The 20897-nt window shown below is 30.0% G+C and overlaps 1 protein-coding gene across 1 annotated transcript in view; it reads right to left on the bottom strand.

Moving 5' to 3' along the window:
• The window catches only part of LOC145188324 (uncharacterized), an 82373-nt gene extending 63298 nt beyond the window's left edge, over window positions 1-19075 (bottom strand). Inside the window, exons 1-4 of the mRNA XM_090098748.1 lie at window positions 18916-19075; window positions 5288-5368; window positions 4890-4949; window positions 715-870 (exon numbers count right to left, since the gene is read on the bottom strand). Coding sequence (XP_089954874.1) covers window positions 715-870; window positions 4890-4949; window positions 5288-5368; window positions 18916-18943 — 325 coding nt within the window. The 5' untranslated portion in view covers window positions 18944-19075. The remainder of the gene's footprint in view (window positions 1-714; window positions 871-4889; window positions 4950-5287; window positions 5369-18915) is intronic.
• Window positions 19076-20897: the final 1822 nt, after the last annotated feature.

Genomic DNA, 20897 nt, shown 5'->3' with positions numbered 1-20897 from the left:
ACCATGGCAAATTTTATAAAGATGTCATGGCCTATTAAAGAAAGGATAGATGACCATGGCAATTTTATAAAGATGTCATGGCCTATTAAAGCTCCCATTCCTTACACTGGCTCTTCTATATTTCTCTCTACACTACAGTATCAACCAAAAGTAAAGTAATGAAAGCAAGATGAAGAAAATGTCTCTGGAATTGCTAAAACCTTAACTTACCATCAAAGAGAATCCTAATTAAGCTGACCTTTTTTACAATCTTTGCTCAACAATTTGTTTTCTACTATGTGATAAATTACTTCTTCAACTGACCTGTAAATGTATTATTAGAAAAGTGGAAATTAGTCATAATTCTTCAAAATATTCTGGAACAACATTTCTGACAATTGTTCCATGTTAATTATGAGTGATACCTTCTCCAAAAGTAGTGCTTGCTGGATGGAACTTTTCAAAAATTGAAAATACAAATCTTTCACTCAAAATAGATACTTTTCTTTAGGTCCAACCCTTCTGGTGGACCAAAATAAAAAAAAACAACTCAAATTAAAGTAAATAGGGTTTTCTGTACCAATTTAACAGGGTCTCCCTTCTAAAGTTAAATATAACCTGAAAATGAAATCCCAAATACACAAAGCAAAGTTAATGAAAGCTAAATTGTGCAAATGAGAAGTATGTTAAACACAAAAAATTTGAAATAAGGCATTAAACTTAATTGCTCATTACTTTCAGAATAGATTTTATACGGAATAGCTTTTGGATCCCAATGATAACTTGATTGAGTCCAAAAATTTTGTTTTTTTCCATTCCTCAGCTCCTGAAATAACTCAGTAACTTTTATATCACCTTCTTCTATGATTCCAAATGCATTTAAGTCTTGTGCTAGAAATATAAAAATTAATATTGTCAAATTGCTCAACAAACACATCACTCAACAGACACATCATTCTACAGACACATCACTTAACAGACACATCACTTAACAGACACATCACTTAAATACCATATTAGTTATTAAAAGAAAAAAAATTATATCAAATAAATTAGCTACTAAAAAACAATAAAAAAGCTTAGTAACTAGACAAATCACTCAATAGACACATAACTTAAAGAACAGTGAAAAGATAGTTATCATTATTTAATAAAAACACAATTAGCCTTAAAGTAACCATATATATTCAGGTAAACTAAGCTTATTGTTCAGTAGATAAGTTTGTTGTGATATTGATTTACAATTATAATGCAACCAAGGAAAATGAAGTATTTATTTAATGCAAGTTTTTGCAAATATAAGAAATTATGCAATTCTATTTGTTATTACAAGTTGCTAAAAATATACAACTTTTACATCAATGTTCTAGTTAAAAGAACATTTTTAAAATTTTATTTTTCATTTTAGGCAATTATTTAACTGAATTTTTCATAAAATAAAGCATGCATTAATTGCATTTCCAAAATTGAGTAGAAATTTTCTAGAAATTGAAAAAATAAATACAGAGACTTGGATTGGGACATATTTAAGGTACAAACCATGTGTTTTGAGTTTTCAAGATCATGATATATTTAACTGCTTGGAAGAATTACACTATGGAATAGATGCAAGTCATAATCTTCAACTTTTTTGCTACAAAAAAATTTTGAACTGGAACTCTGAAAGAATCCATGTGTATTTGCCAGATCCAAGTTCTCTTAAAACAAAATGCAATTGTCTGACCTGGTAAAGAGTCATTTTCTTTCTCCATCATAAAAATAAAAACAGCACTATCAAGTTTCTATCAAGTGTGCTTTAAGAGTTATTGATATCTAAGTATCATGCTCAAAAAATTGACAAGACTGCTTATGTTGCTGTTGTTTTCTCATTGCAAATATGTTACAATTCTACATATCTTCCATAACCTCCCCCCTGCCCCTCTACAAAATTATTGCTTTCAATTTACACTTGCTCATAATTTATAAAAATTCTTAAAATGTAGTCATAAAAAAAAAAGCTCAAATCATATTTACAAAGATTTCTAGCTAAGAACTATTAATAGAATGAAACTACATATTTTTTTTCAATTTTTTCTACCACTTTATCACTGCAACATGCAATCCAATTACAGTTGCTGCATTGAATAAGTTTTTTTTTCCTTTAAAAAATTTGACAAGATCATTTTCAAGAGTTTTTTACCACAAGAAAAGTGTTCCACTATCAAGAAGTTCCCAACCTTTAAGTCTTAATTACAACAGCATTCTTTTTGTCAAGTCAAATCAAACCAAGTTTATCTATTATGAAATTTAAAACTTTTTTTGATAGGGAACTATCATTACAATTGAACTAATGATAGTATTGGATAGTATAACACAATTAGCTGATTCAATTCATAACTGATACCAAAAGATTTTAAAATATTAAAAATATCTCCCAAAAACTTGCCAACTTTATGTAACTTTCATGATTTCATGATTCACCAAACTTGTGTAATATGATTTGTGGCAGGACTAAGTACTAAGGACTAAGTTGGGCAAAAAGTTTGAGAGTTTCTTGGTTCAAACAGCATAAATGAAAATAATATCTAAAATGAAAAATAACTTTGAACACAAAAACATTTTGATTAAATGACATTTAAGATCTGTCCAATGGATATTTAACGTCATTTAATCAAAATGTTTTCGTGAAAAAGTTAGGTGTCTTTTTCTTTGAGAAGACACCTTGCTTTTTCACAAATTTAGCCAGACTTTTTTCTATATCCTTTAAATGACCTAATAACTAAATTAAAATCTGTTGGGATTTTAATTCATTTTTAAAATGTTGGTCAGAGGAAAAAGTAATGAAAAATGATAATTTATCATAATTTTTAAAATAAGATTTAAAAGTTTTTCACTATCTTAATAAAAAAACATTTTATTGAGATTTCTTCAAAACAAGTGAACTTAATTAAAAGTGTAAGAACTAACAAATAAAAATGAAACAGTTTGTTTTGATATAAATAAACTGATTAAAAAGATTATGACAATTATTTTAGAAGATTACAATGGTAGATTGTAATAGATTGAATGTTAGGGTTAACCACATGCAATTTCTCCAAAATGTTTGTAAGGACTTTGTACTTAAGTTAAGTCTTGTGCAAAGATCTAAGAAAATATCAAAAAAAGGGCAGGAAAATCCTAATTACTTTTCAGCTTTTTGCTAAACTTTCACCTATCAAGAGAATGGTGGTTTGTTTAGACTGAAGTAAAAATTTTCCATTAGGTTGAATTTTTTCATATTTCTGACTCTCAAAAAAGATCTGGAGAAAAAGGTCCTGCAATATCCACATATTCTTCAGCACAAATAAGAGACTACTTTTTCAATTAATAATTCGTCATTTTAAATTTGTAAAAAGAAAATCTAATGTGTTTTAACAAGTTTATTTTTGTTGAGTTTATTTTAGAATCAATATATTTACTAGTTGCTTCTGCAATCTTAAATGATTAAAATAATTACAGAAAATATGACTGATACTTTCTGTTTATGTCTACTTCTGTTCACCAGAAAGAACTCTTTTAAGCAAAGATCATCCATTCAGAAATATTTCTTGAAATTGCTAAAAAATTACAAGTTGTGGTAGAACTTTCAGAAAGCAAGAAGAGATGGTTGCCACTCTTTATGGGGAATTAGGAAGTAAAATGTCTTATAGAACCTAATATTTTTGGTTGACTTTTTGAATTAAAGGATTTTATTAAGAACTGGTACAATTCTTTGAAGTGTGAATTTGTAGATGGTAAAAACTAAATAATTTTGTTTGGCAGAAAACATCCATTTTTAACTAGATTTGGTATAGTTAAATTTGATACAACAACAGCCTTTGTCAGGATTTTGATCAATTGTGGATGTTTATTCTTAAAGTAATTACTAATACTTTTGATTGAGAAGAGAAGACTGAATCATATTTTGAACAGTGGAGTACAGTACTTGCAATTTCTAGCTATTCCTAAAAATATTCCTGAATCTTATTAAAGTAAATATGGTGAAAACAAATCAGTAAAAACATCTAAGAAAACATTCATCCTAGATTTAAACCAACATGGGCAAGGTTTAAGAGACATGTGGAAAATCCAGATCATGAAGATAGCCTACTATCAACAACAGTTGTTGAAAATGTAGTAAAAAGAAGCTAATTTTGTTTTTTAAATGGGCATATGTATAATTAGAGAAAAAATAGTAAAAAATGATCCCAAGTTTTTAAATTCTCCATGATGCTTTTTGTCTCTAGCACCGTTGATGGATGCTCAAAAAAGCAGGTGTCTTTGAATAAATTTTTGGGGAATCTTAAATATTTTTAATCTGATTTACTTTAGGCTTTAATTTTTTTCTAATGATTGATTGATGTTATTATAGTATATATACTACAATAACATATAATATATAATATAATATATAATATAATGCAATACAGTGTAATATAACAATAATAGAAGTTTTAAAATATTTCTGAAGCATGCAAATATTAGTTTGCACAAAAATAATTTAATTATACAAATCAATTATTTAGGGCACCTAAAGTTTAAATATGATATGATAATTGACAATGTATTAGGTAACTTTGTACTTTAATTTGTCTGCAATCTCAGCTGAGTCATGCTGAAAGTAAGAACAGCAGAATTTTTAGATAAAACATTTCTTACTAAGTTATAGTGTTAAAAATCATTTTAGTTATTTTCATTGAAATTGTTTTTATTAAGATAACAAAATAGCATGTTGTTTACTTAAATACATCTGCAATACATCATTATTAACAATTATTATTTAGATCAAGGTGTCAAGATTTGAAGGCTCCACACAATATAGCTTTTTCCCTTGTACATATACATTTTACTTAAGGATGTTAGATAATTGTCAATAGTAGAAAAACAAAAGAAAAAAAAAACACATTCAATACCTTGTTCTTCAGCTTGATGCTCTCTAAGTAATTCATTTTCTGTATTGGGTAGAAATAATTCTAAAGAAATTTAAAAAAAAACATTTTTAAAATCAAAAACTAGATTTATATCATTTGGATATGCTCTACCACAAAAAAAGCATTCTTAACTTTACAAAAAATCTTAAAGAAAAATTACTATTTTTTCCAAAAGTATTCTCAACAGCATGTTTTAATTATGGTATGAATTTTATTATATAAAATTTTGTTACACAAAATTTAAAAATGTGCAGTGGAGCAAAACTATGCAGATATTATACCAGCTATTATACAGATATTATACAAGCTATAGACATAACACAACATTTTAAATCAAACTTTAATGAATTATAAATATAAAGAAAAAATAGAACATATACCATGGCCTTTTATTACGGAAGGAAATTTATCAGAAAGCTTTGCTTTAACTTGCCAGCATCCAAAGATTAAAATAAAATTAGCTAAGAAAATAAAAAAGATCATCCTCATTATAGTCTTGCATTATTGTAAAATGGATACTGTTCAGCAAACATCCCTAACATGTTTTACTTTCATTTCACAATTTCACTTTAAAAAAAAACTTGTCCAAGAAATAAAAACAGCTTATTGTGCAATATGAAAAAAGAGTTACATGTGTGTGTGCTACTATGCCTTAAACTTGGGTTAGAAAGTTTTAAAAATAACATGGTATCTTATATCATGAATATAGGTGCTTGTAAAATCCATAGATAATTTCAGGCTCATAGGTGCATTTCTTCGTTCATGCATATTTTTAGGGAATTTTATTAAATACATAATAAAACTTCCAAAAATATGCCTGAACATTTTTAAGTTTCTTTTAATGTATATTCTAGAAGTAACTTTAAAAAACAATATATATTATCTTATCACTTTTTTTAACTTTTTTTTTATGGAACTAATCAATTTTGGCAAGTGATTGGATCATGTGTTGCAAAGATCTTGAAGAAATAAAGAAGCACCAGGGTATTTTTTGGCAATCAAACAAAGTAACACATAGTTTTTTTGTTTAATATATAAGATATTAGATGAAACTAAATCTTTATATTAAAATCCAGGCTTCTGATGCTGTCACTTCTCAAAACCATTTTTAGTTAACATGTATTTCTTTGTAGAAACTACAAAAACCTTGTTCAGGTCAGTATTGTGTGGCTTGGGGGATCAGTAGTAAACTTCAGGTTTCATTTGTCTACAGTTTGCCATCATGCCCAATTTACAGCCAAATCTATTTACCGCTTCATGTTTGACCTTTAACTTCTATAAATTCCAACCCATGTAATTGGTGAATGCTGTGGAGGTAGTTGATATTAAAAAAATGGCTGAGCTCATTTTAAACTTGGTTTGTTAAAATCCATTTGGCAGTTGCATCTTAGGACTTACAAGCTATTGATGATATGATTCAGTTAAGTAATAGAAGCCCTAATTCTGTTAAGGCATTTTAAAACTTAATGCAGAATCATTTCTGGTATGTAACTGATAGATTCAATGTATTATGTCTTATTGATGATGGTGTACTAGGAGATGTAAGACAAGCTTTTGCTCTTCAGCTTCACAAAACTCTTGCCCCAGAAATGACATTTTTTACAAACTAACACAATGCCTCAGAAAGTGGTAGATATACCAAACCTAATATGCCAAAACTCGCTTTTAGGACAGAGAGTGGGCTTTTATTTGACAAACTAAAATTCATCAAGCTTGAAATGAAATGGATTAAAATAAATCTTCCCAACTGGAGCTCGTTTCTCAATCTCTAAATGTGGTAAATATTGCCTGGAAAGGGGCAATAAACTTTTACAGGACATTCTAAGAAGTGACAACTAGGCAAATTTTTCAGCTGTTGCCGAGCCAATCTTGATGTTACTTGCAGATGCTTTGAGGGACTTTATTATTGGGGTTATAATTCATATGCAACTAATGCAAGTATCATGTAGCATCAAACAATGTTTTTGTAGGCTCTTTCAAAATTTCTGTTTTTACAAATTTTTTACGGAGATTCCATTCTTATCCAGAGAGTTGCAATTGCAGAATTAAGCAATGAAATTTTCCCCAAGATATATAAAAAGTCTAAATTATGAGAGCAAGGGGTTCTACATTTTTCAACTAATCTTCCAATTAATTTCAATCTCCAGATTTTAAAGCAAAAAGTCTCTTTTTTGCTTTAAATCAAAACACATTTAAGATGTTTGAAGGCTGACTTGTCTTGCACCCAAACTCCAGTTTTTGAAGTTGAATTCCCATTTCTCTGCAGTTGATTGAATTTTTTAAAAATACATTCGCAGCTGTGTAATGCTTATTAAATTGAAAACATGCTAAACAAAATTTTACTCTTTCCCGGTTTTTTAAAATATAATGAATAACCACTACCATGTAGCCATGGCAGATTGCTGATCATTGACCCTTGTCAAAATATGAATCAATTTTTGTGAATGTCTTAACCTATGCTGGAATGGTTAATTGTAGTACCTCAGTTCTTAGCTTCTTGGACTCCTCATTTGTAGAATTATTTGATTTTTCAGCATTTAAGCCCTCATGAGGTTTTCAAGATGAGAAAGAAACCCAATATTTGGTGTCTAGGATTTAGCAAGCCTCTGAATATTTTTGAACTGCAAATACTCCACATTACAAAATTTACTTCACAAAGAGAAACAAAGTAATTCCACACAAAACAGTTCTTTCCTTTTTTTTTTTTTCTTTTTCCCATATTAATATTATATACTAAAGTATATAAATATTGCAGTCAATTGATGCGTAAAAAGAATTTTTTAATTATATTTAATAATCATGTTAGGTAATTATTAAAATTTCGATACACGGAAAAGTTATCTAGAAAACGATCTAATCCTGAATGCATCCTGAATTGAAATAAAGCTCATCTAACATAAACCTGACTTAACAATATTTATGGCTTCGGTAATTCAGGATTCAGGCTAATGGAAAATTATTGAACATGTAACTTATAAACAAGTCATTCACTACTACAATTGTCGGTAAGTTCAATCTCTCTAATTCGAATCTCCTTAGTTCGAAGAGCTCCATAATTCGATTAAATGTTAAGTCACTGTTAAACGCGCATGTAAGAAGAGTCAACTTTCTATAATTTGAAAATTTCTCTTATTCGAACTTTTATTTTCCCCCATAAAATTCGAATTAGAGAGATTAGATGTACCGTAAACTTTAAAGTTTAGCGTCGAAAACTATGAATGGGTAAAAAAAAGCAGTTTATTCCCAATTAAGTTAGACGTTGTGTAACCTTTAAAAAACTTTAAATTATCAAGAAGACAATGGTATTAAAAATTCTTTTTAGTCTAAAAGTTTTAATGCTGCTAAAAAATCGTTAAATAAGTTTCATTTTGATTATCATAAATTATCTTGTTCTATATAAAATAAAATAATGAAATGAAGATGATCATTTGATAGTTTTTAAGATAATTTCCTTAAACTTGTTTAGGAAATGATCTTAATAATCATTTAATGATAATCTTCATTTGCATCTTCATATTATTAATCTTCATATAAATAAAATAGTAAAACAAAAAAAACAAGTTTTTAGTGGTGGATTCGTTGAAAAAAAGAACACTATTGAACAGATTATATCAGGGCTGCATCACCATCACTATTCATTTAGACCTTGAACGTATTGGGTAACTGAGCATATTGGGTAATTGAGCATGGATGTTGTTGAGAGGATAGTTAGTATTGTTTGAAAGAAGTCTGTGCTTTGCGATATCTCAGAAAAAACAACTAATAATGCTTTTTTGATGCTTAGCAATTCGTTATACCCTAAATAACTGTGCATAAAATGTCGCTTTGACTCTGAATAGTTTATCAAAATTAAATTTAAAGCCATTTATGCAACAATTACTCATTTTTGAAATTTATGCTTTTTCTTGATGATTTACATTTTTATTAAAAAGTTTAAGACATTTAAGTATACCTTAACTTGATTACATTTAACGCTTACCCTTTGTCTCATTTTAAGCTAAGTGTAGATATCATAGTCGTTACTCAGTAAATTAATAATAATTTACAATCTATTTTTGCTGCAGTGAATCTTATTCTACTTCTAAATTGACAAATCTATATATAGAAAAATTAAAGTTCTTATCACTCGTTAAAGGCGTTTATCACTAGTACGGGGAGGCAGTGCCAAACGAAATCTACATCAAGTTTGGAAAAGTTCTTCGATATTTCTGCTTGGATTTTAACAATCATCTCATCTGCAAAATTTTCCATGAAGAATTGATTTACGTAATTCAATCAGAAACCACTCATTTAACGATAGATTAACAAGCTCCAAAAGATCACTTCTGAAACAGGAGGTTAAAGCATTTTTACATTGTTTAATAAGGAGTTGTTCAATCAAATTAGAAATAATTTGCAACGACAATATTAGAACTTAAGTGGGCTGTGTTGTTATACAACATCTTTCAACAGCACAGTACAGTGAACTTTGCCACTACTGAACCTTGTTAGTAAGTGCACCTATAAAAATTGGTACTTAGCGTTGACCATTGCAACTGCAATTCCCAATTTAATATTTAAGTATTGTATTTTAAAATTAGATATAATCCACCAAGAAAGAAAGAGGGTTAAAGCACATATAGCGACTGTTTATTGGGAAAATAATTTCAAACTGCAGATGAAGTTGTATCATAGAATGTATTCAATTGCAGGCTTCTTTACCGCTTCTTCGAGATTTTGTGCTTTTTGTAAGTTAGCTAAAAGATTTTCATCTTGTTCAACTTATGAAGCAAATTTCCGAGATGCTTTCTCCCGATATATTTATTTTTTGTATAACCTAACTCATAAGCTGAAAAATGGTGGGAAAATGAGTTTTTGGTACCAAGTGAATTATTTCTTAACGTTTTTAGCAAATGCATATTATAATAGACAATGTAGCAGTAGTTTTTGGGCAAACTGCTATTGCATATGGTATTGATTTTTTGAAACCTTCAATGATGAATGCAGTTGCACCTTTTCGAAAAATCTCGTCCAATTATTCTGCCAGTGTGGCATTCAAAAGATTGCTGAAGACGAATTTTACCAAGTAAAAGAACACAATCGTAGTGTAGTTATTCTTCCTTAAATAAAAGCTGTTGCGCTTTGAAAAAATCATGCCAACCTTAAAAGAAATTTTTGCAAACGACGAAGTTATGAGGTCGAAACTGCCAATAGCTTTGTATAATGAAAACGAGGTTATTATGAAATCGAGACAACGAATATCTTTTAATAATGCAAACGAGGTTATAATGAAATCGAGATAACGAGTATCTTTCAATAATGCAAACGAGGTTATTATGAAATCGAGATAACGAGTATCTTTCAATAATGCAAACGAGGTTATTATGAAATCGAGAAAAATCTTTTTTGAAAATCTGAAAATGTTTATTATAGCTAGGTTACAGATGATGACAACGGAATTAGAAATCATTATTAAAACTTCTTGAGTTTCTTTTTTGAAAATCAAAAAACAAATTTTTAAAGGGTCATGTAGTTATGTAAGAAAGTACACCCTGTAAATTGTCCGAGTTACATTTATCATTACTTTTTTTATGGTCGGCAGGAAACAGACCAACTAGTATCAGGAACCAGGCATTTTACTTATTACAGGTCCAGTTACTAATCAGTAAGTGCCGATCGATTGCTCTTATTACTTATGACAAATCATTTAAATAGTGTAACACGTATTTAATTTCACATATTGTTTGCTCAACAAGCCAATATCAAACGGTCTGTTTTTACCTCAATGATGACTTATGATCACCTCAGAATCTGGAATAATTAAGTGCTCTCTTTGTCGCAAGTTTTTAGAGAACTATTTTTGATTGATAAATTTTAAATGATTGAGGCTGCAGGTGGAGGAAAATTTGAAGTTGCCCGTTTAAGCAGTAACGAAATAATTAAAGGTTTTTGTTTTCATCAAATATATAACCAGTTTAACAATATTATAATGTTTTTGGTTTTGAAATTTAAGTTTTTCAAATTTATACGGAGGGACAATGATAAACAAACGATTTGGGACGTTTTATATGTTGGTATCATAGATTTCTAATTGGCCAATTGCGACGGGAGTGTTTTAAAAGTCGGCAAAGGAGTCTAGACCATAAATATTTATGGAAGACGAGCGGGAGCTAACTCTTACATTTATGGAAGCTAGGGCTCGAATTTTTTAGGATATTAGATTTTATTAATAAGCTTGTTAAATTAATAATTTTATTCGTAAAATCAGCTCTACGCAATTTATTCAATGAAATTCAAGTTTCTGAATTTAAATAAAGAATTCATAAATTGAAAGTATTTCTCGTGTTGAACTTTGTACACTAAACGTTTACATTGTGCATTGAATTTAAAAAAATTGTCAGCCAAAACTGGAAGGGTCAAAACATTGATTGTGGTTTGTACCACGAATGTGTCTTGTAACATAATTAAAAAGTGGGTGAGAGCAAGTATTTGACGCACACCCTTCTGCAACACATGAATGGATTTTAAATATTAGTTTGTTACACTTTCTAAATTATGGTAACTTCTATTCGTACTGAAAAAACGATGTTAATATTTGTATATTAAGTTATAACGTATAAGTATCATCATCTATTTATTTAGCAAGTAACATTACTGTTTGCTAAGTAAATAGTTTTTCATAGATATAAATATATATTTAGCAAATGATTATATTACTCTATATTAATGATTAAAACTTAAATAAGAGATCGTTATGAAAATGATCAATGCCATTACACATGGATTATTGTTTATTTGGTGCATCTATGAGAAAAGGAAGTAAAAGTAACTATTAACCACCCTAAGTAACTATTAGCATATAGGAAAATGCTGAATTTAATAAATTTTTCTCAAGTTTTACATGCGTTGAAACCCAAATTTTTAAATTCTGTAGACAGCTAAACGTAGTAAACGATGGAATTAGTTCTTCAACCAATTTTGCATTTATATTAACTGGTACTATGCTTGATATATCTGTTAGTGGTTGGTAATGAACGGAAACTTTCGGCTTCAGCAACGGTTTTGGCCGAAATCAAAACCAAAAGTTCTGTATCGACAACATTCTATTTGTTCGGTTTCGGCCGAAATTTCGGTTCAAACTGTAATCGTAATGAACCGAAATTTTGCTTAGGAGACTTTTTTAAACTTTAAACAACTTGTTTTTAGTTTAGTGTGGGATCATAAAGATTTTCTAATTTAATTGGTGCTTTAACTTTTTGGGGGACATAATCAGTTTTTCAAATTTTTATTCAAAAACAAAATTGAATGATAAATAAAAAAAAAAAGTCATAGGAATAGGGTTTTGTGAATATCATTTAATATGACCGCCATCACTTTCCTGTGTTGATTGAAGGCGATCAATAAAAGACAGATGCACTGATCTAATATTGTCAGTAGTTATTTGTTGTTCATCTGCAGGGCCGTACCGAGCCAATTTTGCGCTTCGGGCAAGAAAAGAAAATCGCGCCCTCCCCCACCCCCCACCCCCCATCAAAAAAAAAGGAGAAAATTCAACGAAAAAAATGATTTATTGATCACAAAATTTATCACATCAAATTATAAGTAATGTTTGTCATTAAGGTTGCAAAAACTTTAGTTCAATGTCACTTTTCTGGCTTTTCTTGAGGCAAATTCACTAAAGACATTATCAAAATCAATGTTGTTTGCCACTTCATTTTCAAATGAAATTATAGCGAAACTAGACAAACGTTCTTGGCCCATTTTTGACCTCATATAGTTTTTTATGAGCTTAAGTTTACTTAAACTTCTCTCACACGTAGCAACTGTGACTGGTATGGTGAGGAAGATGCGAATAGCAATTGCCGTGTTGGGATAAACATCGGTCAAAGAATATTTATGAATGAGCTGCAAAATGTCGATCGGGAAAGATTTTTCAAAGTTGTCCATCATTGCGGCAGCTTGAAATTTAAAGCTTGCCATTTCCGACTGGAAATCGGAAGAATCTAAATCTGCCTTGTAAATTTGAGATAAATTTGCAGCTTTTTTCTTGAGTTCATCCACTGAACTTTTAGAGAGTGAATGCCCACTGAGGAAGTCAAAATCAGAGGATACAGCAGCCATAGCCTCAAACCGCCACTCAATTTGTGTAATAATGCTGTCAAACACAAGGTTGCATGAGATCCGAATTCTGTTTCTGCTGTGAGAAGGTGAGAGTCATCTTCAGCTTCATAAAGTGCCATCCGCTTCACTTTGCGCTTCCTCTTGATTGGAAAGCCACCATCAATTCCGCTCTGGTTAGCTTTTTCTGTGGCATCTTTGATAATGTTGTCCACCCCAACATCTCGAAGATTCTGAATGGAAGCCTTCAATCCTTTCTTTTTTTTTTGCAGCAATGTCAATTGAAATGGTTTTTGACTGAAGCAGTTTGTTTTCCCGGTCAATTACAGAAAGAATTTTACTCCAGAAATCCAACAAACACAAAAAACTGAAATTAATTTGAATGAGAAGTTCTTTTGCACTGCTAACTGTGACAGCATTTGTCATGGGATTGTGGATAATGGATTCCAAAACTTGAAGAACGTCTTTGATTTGTCTGTGCAATAGTGTGATTGCTTCTTTTTTGGCAGACCACCTTGTGTCACTGTTTCCCTTTAATGAAATGGTCAACGTTTTCATCAGTTTTTCCCATCTTGACGTGGAGCTTGAAAAAGAGTTAAAGATGGCTTGAACCTTTCCAAAAAACGTAATCATGAGTGGGGAAACCTCAGCAGCATGAACACCAACAAAATTTAAAGTGTGAGCTGCACATGGAACAAATCTTGCTGACTCATTAAGAGAATGGATGTGAGCTTTGACGCCATTGTATTTTCCAGACATATTGGATCCATTATCATAGTCTTGGCCCCGGCAATCGGAAATGTTTAGACCATCCTTCTCCAATTTTTCAGTTATCTCTGTTGCAAGACCTTTTCCGGTTTTTTGGTGAGATTCAATGAAGTCCACAAAGCTTTCCTTAATTGTGCAGGTTTCATCACTGATGTGGACATACCTGATGATCTGAGTCATCTGTTCTTTGTTGGAGGCATCTGGAGTGCAGTCAAAAAGAACAGAGTAGTATTTAGCTTCTTTGATGTTTGACAAAATTTCGTTCCTGACTTTCTGCCCAAGTAACTCAATCAGCTCATTTTGAATTCGAGGAGAAATGTAAGATGTTGTGGTTTTTTTTGCTTTAACGGACGCAATATGTTCAGTCACTAAAGGATAATAATGGCTAATCAACTCAATTAAGCTCAGAAAAATGCCACAGTTTTGTTGACCGATGTCTTCATTGTTCCCCGAAGGGCAAGATTGTTCTTGGTACAGAACAAAATTGCATCAACAATCACTTTCAAGATGTCTCTCCACTTTTTCATCTCTTCACTGATAACTCTCTGCAGATCAGAATCCAGGGTCTTTCCTTCCTTAAGTTTTTTTTCGAGAGTTTTCCAATCAGAATAGCATCTTTGGTGTTAATTGCTGTTTTCATGCTCAGGAATTCTTGGGTTTAGTTTTTTCCAGTCACAAAACCCTTTGGAAATTTCTGAGAAATTGTTGGTTTTTGCTGTTGAAAATAACAAACAGCAAAAACAAAATAAAGAATCTTTTTTGTTGCTGTACTGCAGCCAAGTGCGAACAAACTTTTCACCATTGGGATGAATTTTTTCATACCATTTTGAGCAGAAGTGTCGCATTCTGTTGTCAAAATCACACAGCGTGTTTGGGAAAAACTCTCTTCTGTCTTGCTCTGGCCCATGCTCAATCAAAAAGCATCTTATTTTGTCCGTTATTTTAGGCCATGTTGCTGGATCCCTGTGTTGAAAATTTTTTTCCGAGGCCTCTGGAATTTCTGAATGAAGTTCATCCTCGTCCATTTCAGCTGGGCCTGAAAGCTGGGAATTTCCATCTTCCCTTGTTGGTTCTGAATCAGTTGTGCAAAATTCTTCTTAACTTTGGCTTATAAAAATCTCCTCTTCAATTAATTCCAAATGATGATCTGAACTCAAGTCAATTATAGGATCTGTTAATTTGTCATTAACTTCAATGCAAGTATCCTCCAAAATAATTTGTTTTTCCACTGAGTTTGTTACCAACCACTTTTTGAAACAGTTTCGTAGTTTCTCGTCACTCTCTTGGCGCTGTTTTCTTTTCTTCTTAAATTCAGCACCAGACAATTTTTTGGTTCGATTCATAATAAAATCATAATGTTCAAAAGTTATCAAAGGTATGTTAGTGTTAAAGGGCGCTCTTTTGTTCAGTAAATGAGCTTTAGTATTTTAATATAACAAATTGAAAGCTTAATTAAAGCCAAGAATTATGTGGCAAATGCGTTTACTTCGTAGGCGATCTGAATTTAGATTTGCTTGAATACAACAAAAGCAAAGACGTCAACTTTTTTTGATATTATGTTTTAAAATGGATTCGAATTACAAAAAATACTGCTACTTTAATTGATCAATTTATAATTAATAAAAACATAAAAATTAAAACAGGAATATTTATTAAAGATATATCTGATCATTTTCCGGTTTTTATAACAGCACAAAAATCGTTTAATTAACTTCCTAAAAAAGTAAAAACTAAAAAACGAGTAATTAAAGACGCTTCTCTTGCGACTTTTATTAGCCTTTTATCAACAACAAACTGAGAACCTGTTTTGAAAACAAAAAATGCTAATGAAGCTTATGATAAATTTTATCATATATTTGAATGTCACTACAATAAAGCATTCCCAATAACAACTAAATTTATTAAAACAAAAACTCAACAAAATCCCTGGATAACCCCCGGAATCATAAAATCTTCGAAAAAAAAGCAACGATTGTATGAGAAGTTCATTAAAAAAAAGAACTTTTAAAAATGAAACAAACTATAAAAACTATAATCGTCTTTTTGTGATATTGTAGAGCGCTCAAAAAAGTTTTATTATAGTAGCCAATTACTAAAATACAAAAATAATATACAAAAAACTTGGAACATAATAAAAGATATTGTAGGTAAAAAAGATATGAATATTAGTCGTTTACCAAAAAAACTAATTATAAATAACCGTGAAATTACTAACGACGCAATAATTGCTAATTCGTTTAACTATGCATTTGTTAGCACAGGTCCATACCTAATATCATACCTAATCTCTAATAATAATACAATGGCTAATAATATGCTAACAGAAACAGAATTGCTTAACGCCATGTACTTACCTAAACCAAATAAAGGTAATGGAGTTGATGATGTAAGCAGTAATGTAGTAATTAAATCAATACCTTATTTAAAAATTCCGCTTTTGCATATTTTTACGCTCTCTTTAAACCAAGGAATCTTTCCCGACAAACTTAAAGTTGCGAGGGTAATATCTATACTAAAATCAGGAGATGAGACTAGTGTCTCCAATTACCAAAGCCCCAATAGATCTAGGGGCTTGGTGATAAGACCAATTATGTCTTCTTCTTGCCCCTGCTGTTTGTATTTATATTATGGTTTACGACTTTAATAAATTTGTATGGCAGAAAAGAAAAAAAATATATATATATATAGGAGTTTGTGTCAAGAGGCGGAATTTTAATTAATTTTCTTATCAACAGCAGCGACGCCGTGAAAATTTGTTTCATAAACTGATTATTATTTTTTTAATTTATTAAAATTTGCCCTCCTAATTTTGGCGCCTCAGGCCGCGGCCCGGCCGGCCCCGCCCTTGGTACGGCCCTGTTCATCTGTCCACAGAACTTTGTTTAGATTATCCAACTGGTTTTCCAAAAAACATGTAGCAAATCTCTTCTGCCTTGCATGATCGTTTGGTTCCATTTGATGGCAAACTGATATGCAAAATTTTGTAGTTTGTATAAAAATTCTAACAAATGATAATGAAGATAAAATATTGGTTGACCAGAAATGTATATTTTTGTATATAGCTTAGGTTAGGTTTTGTAGTGACTTATGGGACACAATGTAATGTAAAATAGTTATTTCATGTTATTTTAGCATTAATTTGGTTTTTGAAGTTTCGGCCAATTTCGGTTTCGGTTTCACTAAAATTTTGGTTATGGTCTCGGTTATTGTTTTACTAAACCGAAATTACGGTAATTTCGGTTTTGGATGAAATTTCGGTTTCGGTCGTTCACTAGCGGTCAAATAAGGTTATTAAGTAGAGCTGATCATTGTTGTTTTTAGATTTTGAATTTTAAACATTTACTAATTGACGCATGCGAACTTTAAACGGGGGTGTTCATATGGTAACTTTCATAACATTTAGTTTAAACTGGACAGACCCTGGTTATATTAAGTGAGATCCCACTTAGATGGGCCTCTCATGAAAACAGAATTGTCTTTTACAATGAGTTTTTTACACGTTCTTCTCTGAATGAGCCAGCCCGCTCATTTGGGCGAGCTCGCACATTTGGGGCTGCATTTACATATACATACAAACATGCATACAGATACATATATTAGTATATATATATTTAGATATATATGTATATGTATATATATGTACATATTAATAAACATATGCATAAGTATATATATACATATATATCCATATGCATACATACATATATATAAATATACATATATATATGTATAGATACATATATATGTTTATATACGTATATATGTATATACATACATATACATCTTTGGTCCCGGGTAGAAAGGGCATAAATCAATTTGACCAATTTCTTGAGACAGCAGTAACAATGTTTGAAAATTCCTACGTGTAAGTTCAATGTATCCTTACATATTTAAGGTATTTTTATATTGTATATATTACATTCCTAATACATGTAACCATTAAAATGAATATTTAACGAGATAACTGTAGTTATGCCCTTTTTATTTCACTAGTTTTGACTTAAGCCTTTTCTACCCGGGACCAAAGATATATGTATTTATGTATATATTTTTATGTATGAATATATGTATATATACATATGTGTATATGTATATATAATTGTTGAAATAAATGTGCATTTAAACACATAAATATGCGTGCGTATATGTATATATGTTTATATACATACATATGCATTTACATATTCATATATATATATATATATATATATATATATATATATATATATATATATATATATATATATATATATATATATATATATATGTATATATATATATATATATATATGTATATATATATGTATGTATGTATGTATGTATGTATGTATGTATGTATGTATGTATGTATGTATGTATGTATGTATGTATGTATGTATGTATGTATGTATGTATGTATGTATGTATGTATGTATGTATGTATGTATGTATGTATGTATGTATGTATGTATGTATGTATGTATGTATGTATGTATGTATGTATGTATGTATGTATGTATGTATGTATGTATGTATGTATGTATAAGATCCTTATTTTGTGTTGGCTATAAAAGCCATTTTTTTGTTACGGCGGAATTGTTAAAAAGATTAGCTGAATGTTTACTATTGCTAAGTCTATAATATATTGATAGAGAGATTGCTATTTTGTGGACACCTGCGACATTACTTGCCGAAATCAGCGAAATTCGCAATTATCTCATTAACTAAATTATCTTTAAGAATGACAAGTTTTTCCTTTAATTTTGCAATTAGAGACATAAATATTACTACACACAGTTTTAATCATCGGATGAGTTTTTTTAGAAGGAAGATTCAGCTGAATACCCATTTCTCTTAATTTGTATACTTTTAGAAAAAGCACTTATGATCAAAGTCGATCAGTAATTATGACACATTAAAAGAACAAATATCTGTAGACAATAAACAACTATTCTCATCTTAAGCGCGTATTGACGCTTCAGCCTGAAAGACATTTTTCAGGAGAGATGACTTCTTTGGGGTTTAAACAACTTGCTGTTTTAATTGAATAAAACAATTGCTTTGGTAGTAAAACGGGTTGATTTATCGGATAAACCGGTCATGCATTAAGACGGATTCGAACAATGCTTTAGTTACATGCTATATTAATAATAATGAAACTAACCTATATTTGCGAACCATGAGCAAATCATCTTTTTTGTGGAAAAATATTGAGTACTATATTTTCTTGATCATTTTTATCTCACTTTATGTAAACTTTGTAAGAAGTATATAGTAAGGAAACCTATTTTGAGTTATTGATGCAAAACCACTTTACAGCATTTAGCTGTAAATAAAACCTGTTTCATTCAGCATAAGAGCGCGTTCCGAATTTTATGTGCGGTTGAAACGATAGATCGATTGATTTTCGGATTTTTCGTTTTATGTGCGGTTGAAATTTCATTTTAAGTGCGGTTAATCGATTGACTTTCGTATTTTTCGTATTATGCTAGTTGGTTTTACTAACTACGTAACTATAATTAGTGTCTGAAATGTCCCTTAAGTAAAAAAATTTTTATCCAACCAATTCTAGCTGTTAGAGAATTACTAGTTACATTTAAAAGGGCCACGTCTTGAAGCAAAAAAAAAAAAATGCATATTGTAAAAACTAATTTCTTAGTCCAAAGACATCAAAGTCAACCTCGCAGTGAAATTTAGATCTATCGATTGAAAACGATGAAGTTCAGCATCTTTTAATCGTTAGTTACCCTATAATCATTCAACAGATTTTTCTAATTTTTTCTTTGCAGAATGAAGGCATTATGTTGTTTGATTGCATTCGTATTTAAGTACTGGTCTTCATAATTGTTTAAAATGAGTTAACAGATATTAAAAAATATGGAAATTTTTCTTCAAAATCCTTCGTTGTCACAAGTTGAAATTTCAAAATTGATCCGGTGTTGCTCGATCTCCATTTGGATTTATTTTGCGGCGATGTAATGAGACTTGAAGAAAAGCAGTAGAAAATATTTTTTTTTACATTTATCATCTCTTTATTACTTTAGTATATTTGTCAATGATGCAATCTTTCATTTAATTACAAGAAAGATCAAATAAAGCTATAAATCTAATCTTAAAGTGAAGTCTAAGTTATTTAGACAGTAATAAGTTGTTTTTTTTTAAAGGCTCAACAAGGGGGACAATTCCATTTCAGCTCTGACAACCAACAGACGATGTCATCGTCAAATAATATTGACTTATTATTCTTTAAGACTCTTTGCAACTATTACAACATTGGCATGTTTTTAAATTACAAATCTATATTTAATGTTAGGTAAAAAATCAAGTTTTGCACCATAAATTAACAAATATGGAGTGAACGACTTTCTTTTAGAGCTGCAACTTTAAGTGAAAACCAGACTACACATGTTATTTATGTAAAAACCAGACTATACATGTTGTTTATGGATAGTTCTATGTTTTTAAAACAGCAAAAATGAACTCTTACGAGAAATCCTACATTAGGGGAAACCCGGATGGATTGGAATTCCGGTTCGGAATGGAATTAATTTCCTTTATTTAAAAGTTACGATGCGAAATCGGTTAAAAAAAATATGGTTTTGGTATACATTAGTATTACAAATATGGAGTTAAATTTGTAAGATATATTCCCAATTCACATGAATAAAAAATCATATTGATCAGCTTTATGAAACATTAGACTACTCTTAGTAATAAAATCTCTGAAATTTTTTAGTTTTTTAAACTTTAAGAACTTGTTTTAGCCTTATAGTTTATGATCATAGCTGCTAAGAATGTCCAATTAATAAATTCCAGATCATAGCTGCTAAGAATGTCCTATTAATAAATTTAGAACTAACTCTAAGATAACTTTCTTCTAGAACTTTCCTAAACTTTACACAAAATATTTTGAAAAAATTTAGTCCGACAAAATAATTTTCATAGATCCACTGTGTAGTGAAAGAAAAGAACTTTAATGTATTTACGATTAAAAGTATGTGACAATTCCTTGTAATTCCTAAGGTCCCTTGACAAATGCAGTTAAAAAAAATAGAGATAAGAAAAGTAATAATAATTATTTAATCATATTAGCCCAGCCATTGATTACTAATCGAAATAAACTCTTATATAAAATTTTTTGAATAA

Source organism: Hydra viridissima, unplaced genomic scaffold, assembly GCF_058129835.1.
Source record: "Hydra viridissima isolate aposymbiotic clone 2 unplaced genomic scaffold, HvirCarnegie_v1 scaffold_1, whole genome shotgun sequence".
Classification (NCBI taxonomy): Eukaryota; Metazoa; Cnidaria; class Hydrozoa; order Anthoathecata; family Hydridae; genus Hydra; species Hydra viridissima.
Note: the sequence above shows the minus strand (reverse complement) of the source record. Positions and strands in the feature narration are given on the sequence as shown.